This window comes from Pristis pectinata, chromosome X (assembly GCF_009764475.1).
Source record: "Pristis pectinata isolate sPriPec2 chromosome X, sPriPec2.1.pri, whole genome shotgun sequence".
In the NCBI taxonomy this organism is placed as follows: domain Eukaryota; kingdom Metazoa; phylum Chordata; class Chondrichthyes; order Rhinopristiformes; family Pristidae; genus Pristis; species Pristis pectinata.
This window is the reverse complement of record NC_067450.1, coordinates 11,372,690-11,392,872: the sequence shown is the minus strand read 5'-3', so window position 1 is coordinate 11,392,872 and position 20,183 is coordinate 11,372,690. Positions and strand designations below refer to the sequence as shown.

At 43.9% G+C, this 20,183-nt stretch overlaps 1 protein-coding gene across 5 annotated transcripts in view; it reads left to right on the top strand.

Annotated features, from left to right (window-relative positions):
* The first annotated feature begins 5,538 nt into the window (after window positions 1-5,538).
* Window positions 5,539-20,183, top strand: part of LOC127566859 (cytoplasmic dynein 1 intermediate chain 2-like) — a 48,656-nt gene continuing 34,011 nt past the window's right edge. For 4 of the 5 annotated variants that reach the window (XM_052009355.1, XM_052009353.1, XM_052009354.1 and 1 more), the window contains exons 1-3: window positions 5,539-5,649; window positions 12,739-12,856; window positions 16,692-16,806. In XM_052009355.1, the coding sequence (XP_051865315.1) occupies window positions 12,749-12,856; window positions 16,692-16,806 (223 nt within the window). In that variant the 5' untranslated portion in view covers window positions 5,539-5,649; window positions 12,739-12,748. Of the gene's footprint in view, window positions 5,650-12,738; window positions 12,857-16,691; window positions 16,807-20,183 lie in introns of those variants that run through there. The other variant, XM_052009356.1, reaches the window with a different exon arrangement.

Genomic DNA, 20,183 nt, shown 5'->3' with positions numbered 1-20,183 from the left:
TCGCCATGAATTTGTGCAAGTGCAAACAACAGCATGATTGGTTATGCTTAAACAGGACAGTCACTGTACAGGTTATATGCATAAATTTAAGATGAGAGCAGCAATGGGTCAATCTAATTTAGTGTGGTTAGGTGTGGTGGGAATCAGAAAGCAGTCTTTGGAATGTAAAATAATGTGCACAATGGATTGGATGAGACACAAACCACTAGAGCGAAGAAAAAACACAGTATTGAATGGGATTAGACAGAGGGAAAACAAAAAATCTGAGAATGCATGTCTGAAAATGCACAAAGCTTGTTAAATAATGTAGGTGAGCTGCAGGCATGGGATTATGATGTTGTGGTGATAACAGACACCAGATTCAAAGTCAAAGTCATACGCACAAGTCCATGCGTGCACAGGTGCAATGAAAAACTTACTTGCAGCAGCATCACAGGCACATAGCATCAGATAAGCAGCATTCACAAGAAAAACATAAATTAAACATAAATTATACACTATTTTTACAAGAAAGAACACAATTTGAACAAAAAGAAGTCCATTTTAGTGCAAAGTGATCATAGTGCTGCTAAATTCTAGTGATTAGGGTTGTGCTAGTTGGTTCAAGAATGGTTGAAGGGAAGTAGCTGTTCCTGAACCTGGTGGTGTGGAACTTCAGGCTTCTGTACCTCCTGCCCGACAGTAGCTGTGAGAAGATGGCGTGGCCTGGATGGTAGGGAGCTTTGATGATGGACTTTGCCTTCTTGAGGCAGCACCTCCTGTAGATACTCCTGATGGTGGGGAGGGATGTGCCCGTGATGTATTGGGCTGAGTCCACTACTCTCTGCAGCTTCTTACCTTCCTGCGCATTCGAATTGCCGTACCAGACCATGATGCAACCAGTCAGGACACTTTCAACGGTTCACCTCTAGAAGTTTGTTAGAGTGTTCAGTGAGAACCGAACCTCCTTAACCTCCTAAGGAAGTAAAAGATACTGGCACGCCTTCCTTGTGATCGCATCTGTGTGCTGGGCCCAGGACAGGTCATCCGATATGTTAACGCCCAGGAATTTAAAGCTACTGACTCTCTCCACCGCTGATCCCCAATGTAGACTGGCACACGTTCACCCTCCTTCCCCTTCCTGAAGTCAACAATCAGCTCTTTAGTTTTACTGACGTTGAGCGAGAGGTTGTTGTTGTGGGACCACTCACCCAGGTGTCTGATCTCGCTCTTGTACGCTGACTCATCGCCACCTGTGATTCATCCAACAACAGTGGTGTCGTCAGTGAATTTGTATCTGGCATTGGAGCTGTGCTCAGCCACACAGTCGTGTGTGTAGAGAGAGTAGAGCAGGGGACGCAGATGCTGATCAATCTGCAAACTGTCCGTGGATCCGAGCAGAAGATGGCGACATTGTCCATGTACAGGGGGGTTTTGACCTGGGTGCCCCCATTGCCTGACAATGTCACCCCTCTGATGCTCTTGTCCCTCCTGATGGATTCGGCAAAGGGTTCTATGCAGCACACAAACAAGATGGAAGACACTGGACAACCCTGCTCAACTCCAGACTTGATGGGGAAACTATCTGTCTCCCACCCATTGATTTGGACTGCACTACAGATGTCTGTGTAGAACAGTTGCATCTAATTTCCGATTAAACCCATTTTGGAGAGCATGTCCAACATATATGTGTGTGATGTCCTGTCGAAGGCCTTCTCCTGGTCCAAGCTGACCAGGCAGGTGTCCACCGCTCTGTCCTGCACGTAGGCGATGGTGTCCCTGAGCAGCGCAAGGCTGTCAGAGATTTTCCTGCCAGGTACAGCACAGGTTTGGTCTGGGTGGATCACCTGTCCCAGAGCAGACTTGACCCTGTTGGCTATAGTCTTAGACAGGATCTTATAGTCAACATTCAGCAGTGAAATGGGTCTCCGATTCCTGATGTCCTCCCTCCCCCCTTTCTGCTTATAGATGGGGGTAATGGTGCCCTTCCTCATGGAGTCCGACATGCTGCCAGCCAGAAGCATAGCGTTGTACACTTCCAGCAGGTCCGGGCCCATCCAGTCCCACAGAGCCAAGTACAGCTCTGCTGGTAACCTGTCACTTCCGGAAGTTTTATTCGTGCCAAGGGAACAGATGGAGCCAGTCAGCTCCTCCAGGGATAGTGGCTGATCCAGGCTCTCCTGCTTGCTGTCGTCTAACACCTCCTTGATAGAGGAGAGGAAATTTTGGGAGGCAGTGCTGTCTGTAGTCTTACTGTCATACAGACTGGCATAGAAGGATCTGCAGATCCTCAGTATGTCTGTCTGTGAGGATGTTACCGAGCTGTTCTCTTCTTTAAAGCTGTAGATCACAGAGCTCCCCCTGTGAACCTTTCGGAAGAAGAAATGTGAGCACGTCTTATCCTGTTCCACAAAGCGGACCCTGGATTGAGGCTTCAGAGGCAAAGAGCACAGCTTGCCGGCTCTTCACCCCCCTCAATTGCAGAAGGAGAAGTTGCTGCAAGTCTGTCTGGAGCTGGCGCAGTTCCCTCTGACTCTGTCTTGCTTTCTGAACACCTTTGAGTATGAAAAACCTCTTGATGTTCTCCTTGGTTGCTTCCCACCAGTGAATCGGAGAGTCAAAGAGGGCTTCATGGTTCCCCAACTTGTGTAATCCCTCTTTAGTTCGTCCATGTCCTCTGGGATCTGCAGCTTGATGTTCAACTTCCATGTCCCTTTGCCTGCCTTCTGGCCTTCCTGTAAGTGACAGGAGGCTCGAAGGAAGCAGTGGTTGGAGAAAAACACTGGCGTGTCGTCAATGGATCTGACCGTGACCGCCTTTGACACAAAGGGGAAGTCTATCCGGGACTGTACTGAGCTGTCGGTTCTGGTCCAGGTGTGTTGTGGCTGAGCTCCGCCTGCAGAGGTGCTGAAGGGGTCGCACAGCTTTGCATCTTTACCCATTCCCATCAGGAGTCCGGAGCTGCTGTCCAGTCTCCTGTCGGCACTGCCGGATCGTCCAGCTGCATCAATGATGCAGTTGAAGTCGCCAGCCAGAATGACTGGTAGGGACGTTGCCAGCAGCTGTGGGAGCTGCTGGAGGACAGCCAGCCGCTCGCTCAGCACAGACGAGGCGTACATGTTAATTAGCCAGAGCGGAGTGTTACGGTACTTTACATCAGCCACAAGGAGCCGCCTCCCTCACCACCTCTTTGACTTCAGTGAATGAGAAGTTATCTCCCTGCAGCAGAATCCCCAGGCTGGATGTGCGACCATCATTCCTCCACTGACCATATAGACAATCCCTGGGACCACCATTGCGACCACATCCAATAGTTACAGAGGTGTGGCAACCCACACTCCTGTAAAAAAGTTCACTTGCCTTGACCTTGGCAAGGTATTGCAAGGTGTTCACACATCACGGTGCTCTTCACACTGCGCACGTTTAGAGATACCAGTTTTATTTCCATAGTTATTTGAGTTCAGGGATCACAAATACTGTCCATTGTCAATCAGCCTGAGCCCACATGCCCACAACCTTGGTGAACTGCCTCACTGTTTTAGGGCTCAGGTACTGGGAATGGTCCAACCCAGGGTGTGGCAATGCAGGTGGTGTCACTGGGGGGAGATTAGTCTCTGTTCCTGTTCCCCCCCCCCCAGCTCTAACTGTTCTGTACCCTCCATCTCTCGGAACTGGGGTGCACCGGAGGTCGCGTTTATCCCAGTCTTCTGGAGCTGGGGGCCAGTGGCCTCTGTACAACTCCTGGTCTCCCGGAGCTGGGGGCCGATGGCCTCTGTGCTGCTCCCAGTCTCCCGGAGGTAGGGGGTGGCTGGCTGAATTTCTCCCTCACCCATATTTGTCTGTAAGCTCCCATCATCCTTGTCCTGTCCATTTTGATGCTTCCTCTGTCTGCGTCGACAGTTTCCCATATTTGCTTCATCCTCTGACGAGGAGAGGTTGCTGGCATCTGTCTGTTGCATCACCCTTTTCTTCCCATCACTTTTACTCTCAGCAACCCGTTGTCTTTTGGATGGTGTCTTCTGGGACTTCTTCTTTTTCACCACCTGCCATTCCCCTTCTTGTCCCTTTGCCCTCCCCTCCTCCATTGACCTCTCCTCCATTGACTCCTCCTCTTTGGGGAGGGGCCTGGGGGCTTGTGGCTGGGGTTTGGGAGTTCAAGATGGTTGGCCTTTCCTCAGTCCTAGTCTCAGTCTCCGCTGGGACCTCTGCACTGGTAGGGGGGCGGGTGTCAGCATTCCTCTGGGGGTTGTCAGAGCCAGCTCCCCCTCTTATTGCCTGTGCATAGGTACAGGCACGTTTTGGGCAGGCCTTGTAGAGATGGCCTGCCTCCCCACACAGTTTGCAACTTTTGCTTTCCCTGCAGTCCTTGGTCTGGTGGCCCTCCTGCTGCTAGTTCTTGCAGATGACTGTACTGCATCAGGTTTGTTGCAGCTACGACACATTCTGGGTTGTCCTGCGTACACCATGTACTCACAGTTCCCTCTGATGGCAAACACGGAGCGAGGGTGGGTGATGGCTCCATTACCATCCACCTTTAGCTTGACCTTCAACTGACACTTGCTGATCTAGGTCCCAAACAGGTCCTTGATGTCCACACAGCGTCCTGTGCCCTCGAAGTAATGGCCAGGAAGGTCAGGACATCCACAACAGGCACATGTGGGTTGAACATATGCACCGTTATCACACAGTCCTTCTGGGTGGGGAGGGTGAAAAGTGGCTGCACCTTCAGCAGTGACAGTGGAGCCTCATTCCCCTTCTCCTGAAAGTCCTGCAGCAACTTCTGCCATCCCACTGGGTACTTGAAGGTAACGTCAAAGTAGCCATTACCTGGGAAGTCCTGGAGGCAGTAGGTGTCCTTCACATCCAACTTGCAGCACTCCGGTAGGACCTTCTTGATGAGGAGGTCCCTGGGGAAGGGGTTCCCCTCGCTGAGATCCTTCACTGCCACCCTGACAGTGTTTCGGATCCTCTGTTCTACAGAGGCGCTCATCACTGCAGCCATCCTGATGCAGCTGATTGGTTACAGCAGGTAAATTGCTGGAAAGGGGTGTCAGATTGATTTCCCAATCAGCATTAGGATCCACCCCTACGTCACCAGGTGAATCTCTCATCAGGCAGCCACTTGATCGCGAAGAGTCACCATTATCTCCCTTCTTCTTGAACATCAATGTTCAAGTTCACCCATGAATCCGCCTCGTAGATCAGCCTCTGTGATTACTGCCCACCTTTCCGATCATAGTCTCTCCCTTGCCAGGATCACTCTTGCTCTTTGGGAGGAAGGAAATCACTTTGGACCAACTATGCTGGAAGACCAAGGAATATGCATCTTGCTTCCTTACTCCAGATTCCAGCATCTGCAGTCTCTTGGGTCTCCGATGCATCGGTCTGATCAGTATAAACCTGTCACCGCTCATCAGAAAGACGTAATAAAGACAAGTCTATCTTCACATTATCAGCCAAACAAAGTCATGCTGCAACTCAGTAAAAGTGCTTTGGATGCAAATTGAATTTGCATAAATTCCAGAGGCGACAGCTGGAATTTATGCAAATTCAACTGCCCTCTCCGCGCATTGCATTGTGGGATGACATCACCTCCTCCTGATGTGCTGGTGCAGTCGCAAGACACAGAAGCATCTTCCCTTCACACACACATATATGTTATCAGCAAAGGTTAGTTATCTTTCAATTAATGATTGGAAACATTACGAGGAAAAAAAGTTTGTATAACGTTAGTTATTAATAAAAAAACGGCGTTTGGAAGATTGCATTTTGGTGGATTTTTCCAATTTAAAAAAAACAACGGCAGCGGTGGCGAGTATTAAATATTAATTAACTTGTTTTCATAAAAGATTATTTTCAATCAAATGTTTGCTGAGAATGATTTGAATAGCTCGCATCTGTCAAGTACTGTTCCGCAATGCCCCGGCTGCGCTGATAGGCTCTTCGGTGGGCGAGATTTTAATGCCTCATTGCTGATTGGCGCATGACTATGTCAATCATGGACGTCTCCCTGAAGTTGGGATGACAGTGCTGTCTTCTGCAGGCTTGTCATTCCAGACGTGTACTTGGGAAAATAAATGGGAGTAGGGTGGGGTTTGGTAAATATTTTGTAACCTGAGGTTTTCAATAGGCGTAAAATTATTCGTGCCAGTAGCAAGGAATTATCAACCAAGGCAGTTTTTTTTTCAGTCTGCCTTGGAGGCCTTCTTATTCCTGATGGTGAGAAGTGTCTGGCCCATTTCCAGGAGCCCACCAATTGTTCCTTTTGTTAGAGAAGTAGGAGATGCAAGTTACTGTGTAAGACTAGTCTACTTTGCCCTGGAGATGCTGGAGAGGATTGGACTGACATCTTGGGTGACACAAGACTATAGATGCTGGAATCTGGAGCAGCAATCTAGACTGACATCTTCCTCGGCCACTTCCCTCAACCTCTTAAAAATAGTTCCCAATTAAATGTCTGGAATAATACATTTCCGTTCTCTTAATTGAATGTAAACTGAAGCAATTTCTGAAACTTTTCAGTGGTGGGGTGATTGCAAGCTGCTGTTGACGTTCAGGGAAGTCAGACTTTGGTAGAAGGTATGTGTAGACATAACTAGGGCTCAGAACCTGCATTTAAAAGAAGTTTGAAAACATTTTAGAATGCAAAAATTGATGTAAACAAACCACTGTTGAAGCAAAGTTCAGAACTTTTAAATTGAAATTAGTTATTTGGAGAAAAGATTATTGAAGGATGTAGGAATTGGGAGAGATAACTTGGACATGTTGGTATTTGAAGAGGAATGCCAATGTTGATTTCATGGGCTGAATAATCTGTTTTTATGCTGTCATATTCTGAATCTGTGTTCTCCACATCCATTGAACAATTGAACATAACAACAGGTTATGAGATATTTATAATAATTGAATGTGGCACTTGGATCATTTCTGAATGTTTTTGTTGCATTGTCCTTTGGTGCCCAGGGACCTGGATGTAAAACCAGTCTGGGAACGAATCAGTCAGTGTTTTGCTGCCACTCCTGACTGTAAGGCTTTGACTGAAATGTTATTCCAGGCTTGGCTTGTATTTCGACATGGCAGTTTTGCTCCTGCATCTTGTAATGGTGCAATGGGGAGTTTTGTCTGAGGTTTGAATTAATGCTATTTACTGTTGGGGCATGTTATACTTAACCTGGATGTGTTTTATGCTGGCAATGGATACAAAAACATATGAAAGGAGCTATATAAATGCAAGTCATGATCTCGGAATGTCTCAATGCACTTTACAATCAACTGAAATATTTTTAAAGTGTTGTCACTATTATTCCGTAGGAAGTACAGCAAACAGTCTGAGCGCACCAAAGTCCCAAAAATGACAATTATTAATTGAGATGGGGTTCTCTATGTACGTAATGATACATGCTTGGTGAAGTATCTTTATTTTGAAGTGTTCCATTGAAATAATGTCGAATTGAATTTGTAGGATATCTGCATTACAAGGCTGACTTGGCAGCAATGCATACTCATTTAAACTGGCTGTGGAAGAAATTACTCATTGCTTTTTATTTTGCTGTCTTGACTAAATACACAGTTTCCATATTCAACTTGGTACATTTGCAGGAGGGTGTATATGAAGGGCAAGATGTTTAAAGAGATTAAACATTACCAATGTGAAGCCGAGTGTTTAGCTGCAATGATTCAATTTGGCCAGGGTGATTTTATTTCTCCCCCAATAACAGAATTTGAACCATCAGGCAGATGTCTAGGATCTGGGGTTACAAATCGGATTTACGTTCCATAAATAAAAACAATCAAGATATGATAAGTATTTAGTGATGAGTATATAAATATGTGATGTGACTAACTTTTTTTGAATGATTGTTTGATTGTAAGGGATGTGGTTTTTGAGGGGACATGTTTGAGACATCACGTGAAGTGCTGTTTGGCCTTCTGCCACTCTCAATTTCAATAAAGAGCAATAATCAATCTGAGCTACTTTATTGGCTCAACTACCTCCCCTGCTCCCTACCTCTAATTTCTGCTCACCAATTGCTGTTTAAAGTAATAGGGTTTGATTATCTTGATTCTTTTCCTTAACTGCATTTTCAAGTTTTAACCAGAGTACTGCAATGCTGAAATTCAGTTCTTTTTAATTGTCACCAACCTTGTTCTATTAAAGATGGTGGCTGCATAAATCTTCTGTGCCTTTGCTCTGAGGATGCTATTTCCCTTTGGATGCATTAGAAAGTTGTAGGCACGAATGTGGAGGTCTCCAACTTCAAAAATAGGTTTGAAAGTTTGTAATGGTAAAAGTGTGCTATCAATGAAGGTGTTACAGAAAAAGGATGCCCAGGTACAGTGTGTCAAGGGATCATACAGCACAGAAACAGGCCCTTTTGCACACCACATCCATGCCAACCTTTTTGCCCATATTGTCCATATCATTCTATGCCTTGCCCATTCAGGTCCTTATCTGAATGCCTCTTGAACATAGTGATCAAATCTGATTCCACCATCTCCTCTGGCAGTGGTAGTTTTAAAACAAAAATTTATCTCCTCAAATCCCCTTTGAAACTCCTTCCACCCTCCCTCTCACCTTAAACCTATGCCCTTTCATTTTTGATAACCCTATCATGGGAAAAAGATTCTGACTATCCACCTTATCTGTGCCTCTCTATAATTTTATATACCTCTTTCAGGTCTCCCCTCAACCTCCTCCTTTACGCCAGGAGAAAAGCAAGCCTAGCCCATCTAATCTGTCTCCCATAACTAAAAGTCCTCTAATCCAGGCAACATCCTAGTGAATCTCCTCTGCACTCTCTCCTGTGCAACCACATCCTTCCTACAGTGTGGTGACCAGAACTGCACACAGTACTCCAAGTGCAGTCTAACCAGTGTCTTGTAAAGTTGCAACATAATGTCCCAATTTTTATATTCTAGCCCTGACCTATGAAGGTAAGCATGCCACATGCTGCCTTCACCACCCTATCAATCTGTGCTGCCATTTGCAGGCAACTATTCACTGAGGTCGCTATCTTCATCAACATTCCTTAGCACCCTACCGTTTACTGTACGTGTCCTACCCCTATCTTGGGATTAAATTCCACCTTGCAACGCTCCACCCAACTTTCCACCTGATCTATATTCTACAGTGGCCTTAGACAACCTTCCTTGCTATCCACAACGCCACAAACTTGCCAGTCACTCCTCCTACATACATGTCCAAGTCGTTAATCTCACAAACAACAGGGATCCCAGCACCGACTCCTGTGGCATACTACGGTTCACAGACTTCCAATCACAAAAGCAACCTTCCTCCACTACCCTCTGCCTCCTATCACCAAAGCCGATTTTGGATCCATTTAGCCAGCATACCTTGCATCCCAGCTGCGTTAACTGTCTGCATCAGCCTACAATGCAGGACCTTGTCAAATGTCTTACTAAAGTCCATATAGGCAATGTCTACTGCCCTGCCTTCATCAATCTTCTCAGTTACCTCAAAAAAAACTCACTCAAATTAATGAGATAAGATCTCTTTATTAGCCACATGTACATTGAAACACACAATGAAATGCATCTTTTGTGTAGAGTGTTCTGGGGGCAGCCCACAAGTGTCACCACACTTCCGGTGCCAACATAGCATGCCCGCAACTTCCTAACCCGTACGCCTTTGGAATGTGGGAGGAAACCAGAGCACCCGGAGGAAACCCACACAGACACGGGGAGAATGTACGAACTCCTTACAGACAGCAGCTGGAATTGAACCCAGGTCACTGGCGCTGTAATAGCGTTACACTAACTGCTACACTACCATGCCTGCTCCACATAAAGCCATGCTGACTATCTCTGATCAGCCCTTTCCTTTCCAAATATACATAAATCCTGTCCCTTAGAATTGTCACCAGTAAGTTCCCTACCAGTGATGCAAGGTTCACTGGCCTGTAGTTATCTGGCTTATTTCTGCTGCCCTTCTGAAATAAAGGTATGACATTAGCTATCCTCCTGTCTTACGCTGCCTCACCTGTGGCTAATGAAGATGCAAAAGTCATTGTCAGGGCCCCAGCTATCTCCCCACTGTATGGTGTGGAATGCCTAATAAAGAAAAACTTATATTTTTTTTTAGAAGTTTTCATCCCATCAGGACAACCCAAAGCACACTGTGAAAATTGTTCCTGATCTTTTGGCCAAAAAAAGAATCTCTCCTCTTTCCTTTACTCCCTTTCCCAAATCCTTGAACATCTAAACTGGCCCATTTGACACACAGATTTATGTCCTTTGTTTGCATTGCAATCTTAATTGTGCTTTCAACTTCTCTCAGAACCATTGATTTGGAAAAAAAAGGGTGTGTTAATTATTGCAGCAAGTAGTCTGTACATAGAAGGGTGTGTTGACATATTAATTCTTTACCTCAAGTATTTTTTAAAGTCAATAATGAAGGTCTTCAAGGATTAGTTTTTCTGCTGAAAAGTGCAATGTATGTCACTTCTTATGTAATATCTCTCTTCAGGATCTGTAAACAACAGAATTTAATTTGGGAGTAACTGTTAACTTCGTCATTTTAAGTTAAAAATAAATTTTGCAATCCGAGAGGACGTGATCCCAAACTTTTTATTACTTTTGCTACATCTGTGGCTCTGCATGAAATGCTGTGGCAGCAAAGGTAAATTTATGTTGTGTGAATTTATATCTGTAGAATTATTTCTGTTTATGAAAATTTACAAATAGATCTTTGAAGAAAGAAGATCCCATACAGTCTAATTCCATATTTGGCAACAGAAATAAGTGGGTCATTTGGGCCTCCAGTAGGTGAGGACATTGCTGAGACTTGAATTGTCGGCTGCTATTGAGTAATTTCCTTTCTATTGCTATGTGGGCTGATGAACACTTTAACTTATTCATATTGTTTTAATTGCTGTTTTACAATTTTTTCCCAGAATATCAAAAAATGAAAATGCATTAGTAAAGTACACAAACACATTCAGAGAAATGGAGCCAAAAATGAAGCAAAGTACAACAATGGGGCATTAAACAACATTAAACGCATGCTTGTTACAAATAAATCTGGTAGTGACTCATACCAAACAACCAAGTCCAGCTGAAACACTGACTCCCAAAAATAGACTCCATTTTGTAGTCATAGAACGATACAACAGACTGTTCAGAACATCTTGCCCTTGCTGGCTCTTTGGTAGATTAGTCTCAATTAGTCCCAATTCACTATTCTTTCCCTATAGCCCTGCAATTTTTTTTCTTTTTAAGTATTTATCCAATTCGCTTTTGGAAGTTATTTTTGTATTTGCTTTCACAACTCTTTCAGGCGAAGATCTTTCATTGAAGATCATAACTCACTCTTTTTAAAAAAAAAGAGGCCTATTTTTCCATTTTCCTCCTGTTGCCTTCTTTTGCCACTTTAATCAGTAGACACAGATGTAACATGGTACTAACCCTCGTGTCATTAGCAATAGTTGTCTGGAAATTCAGTTTCCTAACACTTTTTAACGTCATTATGTCATTGGCAATTTTTTTTCTTTTTTTTTTCTCCTCCACTATCCCATTCACCCACCTCCAACGAAATATTGGGCTGCGATATGTCAAACAGAACACCAAAATCACAAAAATTTATCTTTTGTGAGATTGGTTACGCTCAGCATGCCGGGAACATATAATAATGACTTGCTCGTACAGTAAATTAGGGTCCCTAAGCAGAAATTTCCTTTGACTTTAGGGAAAGCAAGTACATATCACCTTTGAACTTTGGCTCAGTGGCTGTGTAAAGACTTTGAGAGTTCAGGCTGCACACAAGGAATCTAGGGTTGCCACTGTTTTGGATTCGTATGGGAGTGTTACACCATCAAAAAGGCTGTCCTTTTGATGTGATGTTAAATTAACGTAGGTGTAAAACATTCTCTGATAATTTGAAGAATGTAGAGTTCTCCTGATGTCCTGACCTGGATTGATGACTCCACCAACTTCACTAAAACAGATTACCAGTCTGTTACTGTTTTTGCGCTGTTGTAAATTGGCTGCTGTGTTTCCTACACTACAGCAGTGACAACAGTTCAAATGTGTTTCATTGACTGTGAAATGTCTTGGGATATCCCAAGGTCATGAAAGGCCTTCTACAGATGCACATTATTTCTAATTGGTCAGGGTGACTGAATCATTGCAATGTGCATTCAGGCTTTTTGACTGCAGATCAGAGGAGATTTTTCAACTCTCCTTGCATAGTATAGGGCATTTGTAGGGAGTGCCAAAATGCCACATCAGTTCTCTGAGACTCAAAGGATTTAATAATTCTGAAAATGGAATGGCATTGTAGGACCTCAAAAGTTCCTCTTTAGCAAACAGAAAGTTTCACTGGGTTTAATAGAGACATTTGCTTGGCTCTGATGTAGCTTATCAGTGACAATTCTTTCAACGTTTATATCTTATACTTTATGTTGCATTGTATTTGCTCATTATTTCATTGTACCTCTTCACCTTATTCTCTCTCTCTTGCACATGCCAATTAACTCCCCTTTTGATTCTTGTGTCATTAACCTACACTAGGGGTAATTTAGAGCAGCCATTTAACCCACCAACATCTCTTTGGGACGTGGGGTGGGGTGGTGCAGTGTGAATGTACAAACTTCACGCAGTCAGCATCAAAGGTATCTGGAACTAGTAGCACTGCTGCCTCACTGCTGCACCACTGTGCCACTTTGAAGGCGGGAATGTTGCCCCCTGTTTGACCCTTATGGTATCTTTAGTTATCCAACTTGGTAACTTTTTTATTTTCAGGTACCCTACTATGGCAGACAAGAGTGAACTCAAAGCTGAGCTGGAACGGAAAAAGCTACGGTTAGCACAGATCAGAGAAGAAAAAAAGAGAAAAGAGGAGGAGAAGAAAAAGAAAGATGTGAGTTTGGATATTGTTGGCCAGTTCAGAGAAACCTAAATACCATTTGTGGCTGTGAATGTCCTCGAAGAGCCCAAGTCAGTTACGTGGTTGAACGATACTTTAATGCATATCATAATGAGGCTTGGAAGAGCTGCTTCTAGTCTGTACCATGAACTCTGAGTGACACTGTCGGTATAGTTTGATAAATCGGAATCATTTTGTGTTCTGAAATCCTTTTAACTATCAGCTGCATTGGCTTCCTAGCCTGAATACTTCACATTGTAGTTGCATAAGCTACTTTTGTCCCCTTAATTATGGGATTATGCAGCAGAGAAAAGGCTACTTTGACCCCTTTTTCTCTGTGCCTGGTAATGAAATGGTGATGGAAGCAGTTTCAGTAGTTACTTCCAAAGGGTATTTGGTAGATACTCAAAGGGGAAAATTTGCAGATCAGTAGGGAATTGGAATTAATTGGATAGGTATTTCATAGAACTAGCACAGAGATAATGAGCTCAATAACTTGCTTCAGCATGGTACAATTCTATGATCTAGCAATAATTTTCTTGGAATTTTTCTAGGTTAGCAGACATCTGCCTTGTTTGATCAATCTGCCTTTTAAAGTTTACGGTTCAAGGTTTGCTTGGCAAGGTGTTATGGAGGCTGTGTAAAAGTGAAGTGCGGCTGCTACTTTATAGGGATGACAGCTGAAGAAAGGGACAAATTTGACAGAACAGCCCCTTTTAAAACAAAAATAGCAATTGAAGCCTTAAACCTACAATAGTTGGACTCATTAAAAGTGCTGTCACCTTTTCATATTTTAATGCAAAACTCTCAGCTAGCTTAAACTTGTTAAATTTAGGAATGAGGATGAATGATACAAAAGATGTAGCCAAAGATTTGGCAAATAATTAAAATCAACAATGCAATTTAGCATACAAATGACCAATTAAATTGAATACTGACAATACTAAATTGAATGAGAAACACGAATATGCAGTAAAGGAAATAATTATGAAAGGGGAGCTTCACGTTGGCTTTCCAAAAAATAGCAATAAATATGCGCATATACCTATAATCAAAGCCATTTGCCTAAATGTGTTCCTTGAATCCAATAAAAATAATTGATTTCAAAATGTAAGATGATCATTTTGAATGGAGTTTCCATTGTTATCAGATGATGGTCAATTGTGGAAGAATAGTGCACATTCTCCACACCCATCATCTGAGTGAATTCCTTTTAAAAGCATGGCATGCAATAAGTTGAGTAGAAATGAGTGTGGCAATCCTATATTACCGGCTCCATATATATCGAGGAGCTGTTGTCCAACGCCATTCCACAGTTGCATGGGAACACCACCACCTCTGGTTCCCCTCCAGGGCACACACTATCCCAAAGTGGAAATATATCACTGTTCCTTCATCGTTAATGGGTCTATCCTAGAACTCCTTCCCCGGCTAGACTTTGTGTGAGTACCTGCACTGGAAGGATTGCAGCAGTTCAGGACCTTCTCAATGATAATTAGAGATGGCAACTGTTGCCCTCACAGTTATACTTTAATCAGGTGAATAAATTGAAAAGCAATTAAGGCCTGGATTATGAAATGTGATTAAGTAAATATTAATTTTTTTCTACATTAAAACATTAGACTTGAAGTGTATTGTATGGAGTCCTTTCTTTCACAGTTTTTAGCAAAGGTTTCAAACTGTTTAATATTCCTGTCTCCAAACTGCCAAGCTCAACAACCACCGGATAACGAATGACCTTGAAAATTCCATGTGTCTCATGCTGACTCGATGTATACACCCCACTCAATTTGTGTCCATTTAACGTGCCCAGGCAAAGATCACCCTATGTGCCTGCAACTGCTCTTGCACCTCCTTTTATTAAATTTTATATCGTATCAAGATAGGAGGTACAAGAAATTCTGCAGATGCTGGAATCTGGAGCAACACACACAAAATGCTGGAGGAACTCAGCAGGTCAGGCAGCATCTATGGTGGGAAATAAACAGTTGACGTTTCAGGTTGAGACCCTTCAGCAGGACTGGAAAGGAAGAGGGCAGAAGCCAGAATAGGAAAGGAGGGGGAGGAGCACAGGCTGGCAGGGGATAGGTGAGTCCATGTGAGGGGGTAAGGTAGGTGGGTGGGGGAGGGGGAGGTGTAGGAAGCTGGGAGGTGATAGATAGAAGAGGCAAAGGGCTGAAGGAGGAGGAATCCGGTAGGAGAGGGCAGTGGGCCATGGAATAAAGGAAAGGAGGTGGGGAATGGATGGGCAGGTCATGAGGGCGGGAGAGGGGAAAGAGAAGGGGTGAGGCAGCCATAAGAATGAATGAAAACAAGGGAGTGGGAGGGGGGGAAGGGGAGGGGGTTACCGGGAGTTAGAGAAATCGATGTTGAGGCCGTCAGGTTGGAGACTCCCAAGGTGGAATATGAGGTGTTGTTCCTCCAGCCTGCGCCTGGCCTCAACATGGCAGTAGAGGAGGCTGTGGATAGACATGTAAGTGTGGGAGTGGGAGGTGGGAGTGGGAGGTGGAAGTGGGTGGCCACCAGGAGATCCTGGCTTTTATGCTGGACGGAGCAAAGGTGCTCGACGAAAAGGTGGCCCAATCTGTGTCGGGTCTCACTGATGTAGAGGACCCTGCACTGGATGATGTGACTCCCTCGGATTCACAGGTGAAGCGCTGCCTCACCTGGAAGGACTGTCTAGGGCTCTGAATGGTGGTGAGGGAGGAGGTGTAGGGACAGGTGTAGCACTTGGTGCGATTGTAGGGATAAGTGCCGGCCGGGTCATCAGTGGGGAGGGATGAGTGGACAAGGGAGTCGCGGAGAGGGCGATCCCTGCAGAAAGTGAAGGGGGGCTGGATTCACTGTCAATCCACTTCCCACTCCCACACTGATACATCTATCCACAGCCTCCTCTACTGCCACGTTGAGGCCAGACACAGGTTGGAGGAACAACACCTCGTATTCTGCCTTGGTAGTCTGCAACCTGATGGCCTCAACATCGATTTCTCTAACTTCCAGTAACCCCTACCCTCTGTTTTTCCCCCCCCTTCCCCCTCCCTTTGCCTTCCCTCATTCCTGTGGCCCCCTCACCCCTTCTCTTTCCCCTACCCCCCCCCATGACCTGCCCATCCATTCCCCATCTCCTTTCCTTTATTCCATGGCCCACTGCCCTCTCCTACCAGATTTCTCCTCCTTCAGCCCTTTGCCTCTTCTACCTATCGCCTTCCGACATCTGCCCCTCCCTCCCCCACCAACCTACCTTCCCCCTCTCACCTGGACTCACCTATCACCTGCCTGCATGTGCTCCTCCCCTTCCCCCCACCTTCTTATTTCTGGCTTCTGCCCTCTTCCTTTCCAGTCCTGATGAAGGGTCTCGGCCTGAAACATCAACTGTCCATTTCCCTCCATAGATGCTGCCTGACCTGCTGAGTTCCTCCAGATTTTGTGTGTGTCAATACACGAGGTGTTTATTTTGCAAGGTATAAACTCCCCACAACTTTAAAGAGGGCCAGGAGAGTGATAGTGGATTCATTATTTTCAATATTGAGACATGGGGAGAAATAGCTAGCAGCATGTGAAATCTGTTGGTAAATATTTGGGTGCTGTCCCCCAGATGACTGGTGAGGAGGAAGATGGGTTAAGATTAGGGGAGGATGACAAACTCGGGAATATTAAATGGTATAGATAAAGTCCAGAATATGTTTTAGTGTTGATTTAGGCTGGCATGAATGTAAATGATTTACAAGAACATCTTGTTTTAAAATATTTTTTGAAAGTGTGATATGTCTTTGCCTTGTACAGATGTTGTGAATGCCTCATCCAGTGAATGCTATTAAAATTCTTTCAGGGTGATTTCAAGAAAGAGACTCCTTCTTCACAGGTTGAGTTGGACCTGGAGAGAAAACGTAAAGAAACTGAAGCACTACTTCAGAGCATTGGCATAACTACAGAGCCCTCCATAGGTGAGTCAATGAAATGCCCAAAACTGGGTTACAAATTATTTATTGTTGCAAATAGTTTGGAACAAGTGATTTTTCAAGTGGATGTTGGCATTGCAACCTGTTGTTTGGATCAACCAAATGAACCTTTTCATTGTCTTCTGTTTCAGTTCTTTCTGTTCTTCAAATTGGCCGCTTGAATATGAATAATACAGTTTGTAGATTCTCTAGTGAAACATAATTTGGGTGTTTGTGAAATACATACAGATCACATGTGCAAGTGACTGATTCAGAAAAGTGCCTTAATTTTGAGTTCCAGTCAACGCTTTTCCTGTTGTAGTTGTTAATTTGGAGACTATCAAATATGGTCTTAACAATTTTAATTAAAAGTAGAAAATGCTGGAAATACTCAGCAGGTCAGGTAGAATCTGTGGAAAGAGAAAAATTAACATTTAAGTTTGACTATTCTTCTAACTAAGGGTTTCCAACATTTTCTGTCTTTATTTCAGATTCCCCGCATCTGCAGTTTCTTTAATTTGCAATTGCTCTTTTAAAGTATGATTTTAAAAACTTAGAGGGTCAAAATCTTGGACAAATCAACATCAGCTGAAATCATTCAGCACAATGCGTGCCACAAATTTTTCTTCAGTCTTACAGTTAAAAATTGGATGGCGCTTAAACAGTGTTGCATTTCTTCATTGTTATCACATGTTAAAATGTATTTTAACCCAATAACTCTCTCTAGCTACGGAACACAGCTTTGTGCATTTTGCTCTTCTGGGCTATTGGCTTGTGCTATATAACATTAAATCAGCCTGCAATTCACTAGACTTTACAGAAAGCATACTTGTACTACAGGATTGAGTTATCATAGATATGTCAAATTTCTAAGATAAGTAGATATCAGTCCTTTTTGTATGTCAAATTAAGACCCTGTCTGCCACGCCAGTTAGATATCAGATATCATGTGGCACTAAAGGAGAGTGGAAGTTTTCATTATGCTCTGGCCAATATTTACCCCCTGGCCACCAAAAATAATCAAGTGGGACAATATCTGGCCCACCTTAGATGGTGAATTAAATGAAGAGATGGCCCCACCCCAACAAAAAAATTCAGCTCCCTTAAGGCTGTTCTCTAAGTCAGATAGATCATTGCCAATCTGTACCTTAACTCTGTTTACTTGTCTTCCTTCCAATATTCTTTCATACCCTTGCCCAACAAAATCCTGATGAATAGCATTGTATTAGCTAGGGAAAGCGCTGAGAGTGATATTTGGGAGGGTTAGTATACTTATGGACTTCTCTGCCTTTCCCCTATCTCATCCCACCAATTCTTCAGCAGTTCTGGTGTGTAAAGTTGCCTGATTGCCAATCAAAACAGTTAGAACACAATCCTATTGTTACATACTACACCCATCCATATTTGAGAGGTCTTATACTAATTTGCAAGTGAGTAAAACGCTGCCTCCCTTTGTGTTCCCTTGTTTGTTTCATGTGACTAGCATTTAACATCCAAATGCTGTTGGAGGGGTCCTCTAGACATCAAGTTACAAGGAATCTGTGCAAAAGAATAATCGCCAAACTTTCTTAGCTGAGCCATTGCCTCATTAGTGCTCCCTGACCACCCAAGTTGTGGGCCCACTGACTAGAATTTCATCTTTCCATATTCACCCTATCAAACCTATGCCAGCTCTGAGAGCAATACCATTCCCCCACTTATTTCCCTGGAACCTATTCTCTCTCTCCTGTGAGGGATGTTGTAGTAAAGCTGTCCAGCACTCTAATTCTGCTGCACCCCGAATGCCATGTCCGTTTCTCATCAGCAAGGACGCATCCAAATCTTGGAAATGTTACAGGTGAAGGGAAAACAGGGTTTGACAAATCTAAAAATGTCCTTTTGAGGATGTAACTCTCACAGTAGTTAAAGGGGAGCCAATATACTTGGATATTCAAAGGCATTTAATAAAGTTACCAACAAAAGGTTGTTAGATAAGATCTGAGCTCACAAGGTTGGGGTGGGTGGGGAGAAGTAATATCTTGGTTAAAGGACATAAAAAGGAGCATAGGAATAAAGAAATCATTTTTAGGTTGACATTATTAAAAATAGGGTGCCATAGTGATCAGCACTGGGCTCTCAGCTGGCAACAAAATTAGTGACAAAGTGATGTAATGTAGGAAATTTGCTGCTGATATAAAACTAGGAGTGAAAATGACTTACGCAAAGAGCCTGCAAACCAAGGTAAACGGTTTAAGTGATTGGTCAAGACAATGGTAGGTGTGGGGCGAATGTGAGGTTATGCACTTTGGCTAACGTAATGCCAAGGTACCAAGTAGAACACTCGCAAGCAGCTTGTACTGACTGAAATGCTATTTCCACTCCTAGTACCTCCAGCCCAATCTAGATGAGGCAACAATAGCATCTTCCCACCTGAGTAACAAGAATGCTTTGGCGGGGGAAAAAAAAGCTTTCCTTCTGCAGAAAGCAGCTGATGCCTGAGCCTCACAAACATCTCAGGTCGGCCTCTTACATAGCAGCTCTTCCAACCGAATCAGACAAAAAAGTAAAGACAGCTGAACTTGCCAGAACATCATGGGGGAGCGTCGGCACAGCCATAACACTCTGAATTGCAACAGTGGCCTTGCAAAGTACTGACCTATTTCATAGTCCTGCAGCTGTCGCACAAAGATCAGAGATGTATTTAGTTGACAGGGACTGTTGGCTACCAGTGCTAGCCCACATTGCTCCATCTGTCACCTACTGTGATTCCAACATTCTTTCCAGGATGGAAAATGACATGAGCAACACCAGTCTCCCCATTCACAGAGACTTGGCAAAATTACTACAAAGGTGTCAAAAATCACACCAGCTCTTCTGGGAAACAGCAGCTAACGTCTGTGCCGTGGAAAGAACTGGAGGGCACATGCAAAGCAGGAAACAAAGACCTCAGCACTAACCTCTTAACAAAAGTCCCATGCTTTGCTCTTCCCCGGGATAGCCTTCAACAAAATCCATGCAGGTCATGGACAATGTGGTCACTTGCTCCACAGTGGAAGATACTCTATGACCCAAAGTGTGACTGTGGCCATGAATTCCAAAACTGGATTTTGTCTTTTTCCTTTGCTGCGCTAAACAGTGCTGCATAGAGCGCTAATGTGCAATCAGATCCCTCTGCAAAAAATCATAATATTGACAAAAAAATACTTTTTTTTAGAAAAAGGGGGTTTTGGTGGTTTACGCCCAAAATTATGCACTAAAACAGGACCTGTGAAGTTCCTAATCAGAGCTGTATGTAAAAATTGCAACTGCTTCATTTTTTGCTATGCTGATTACTGGGAAAGGTGTTGAATCTTATAGGAACTCTCCTCATGGTAGTCACAAAACAGCTGCATAAAAGACTGCCA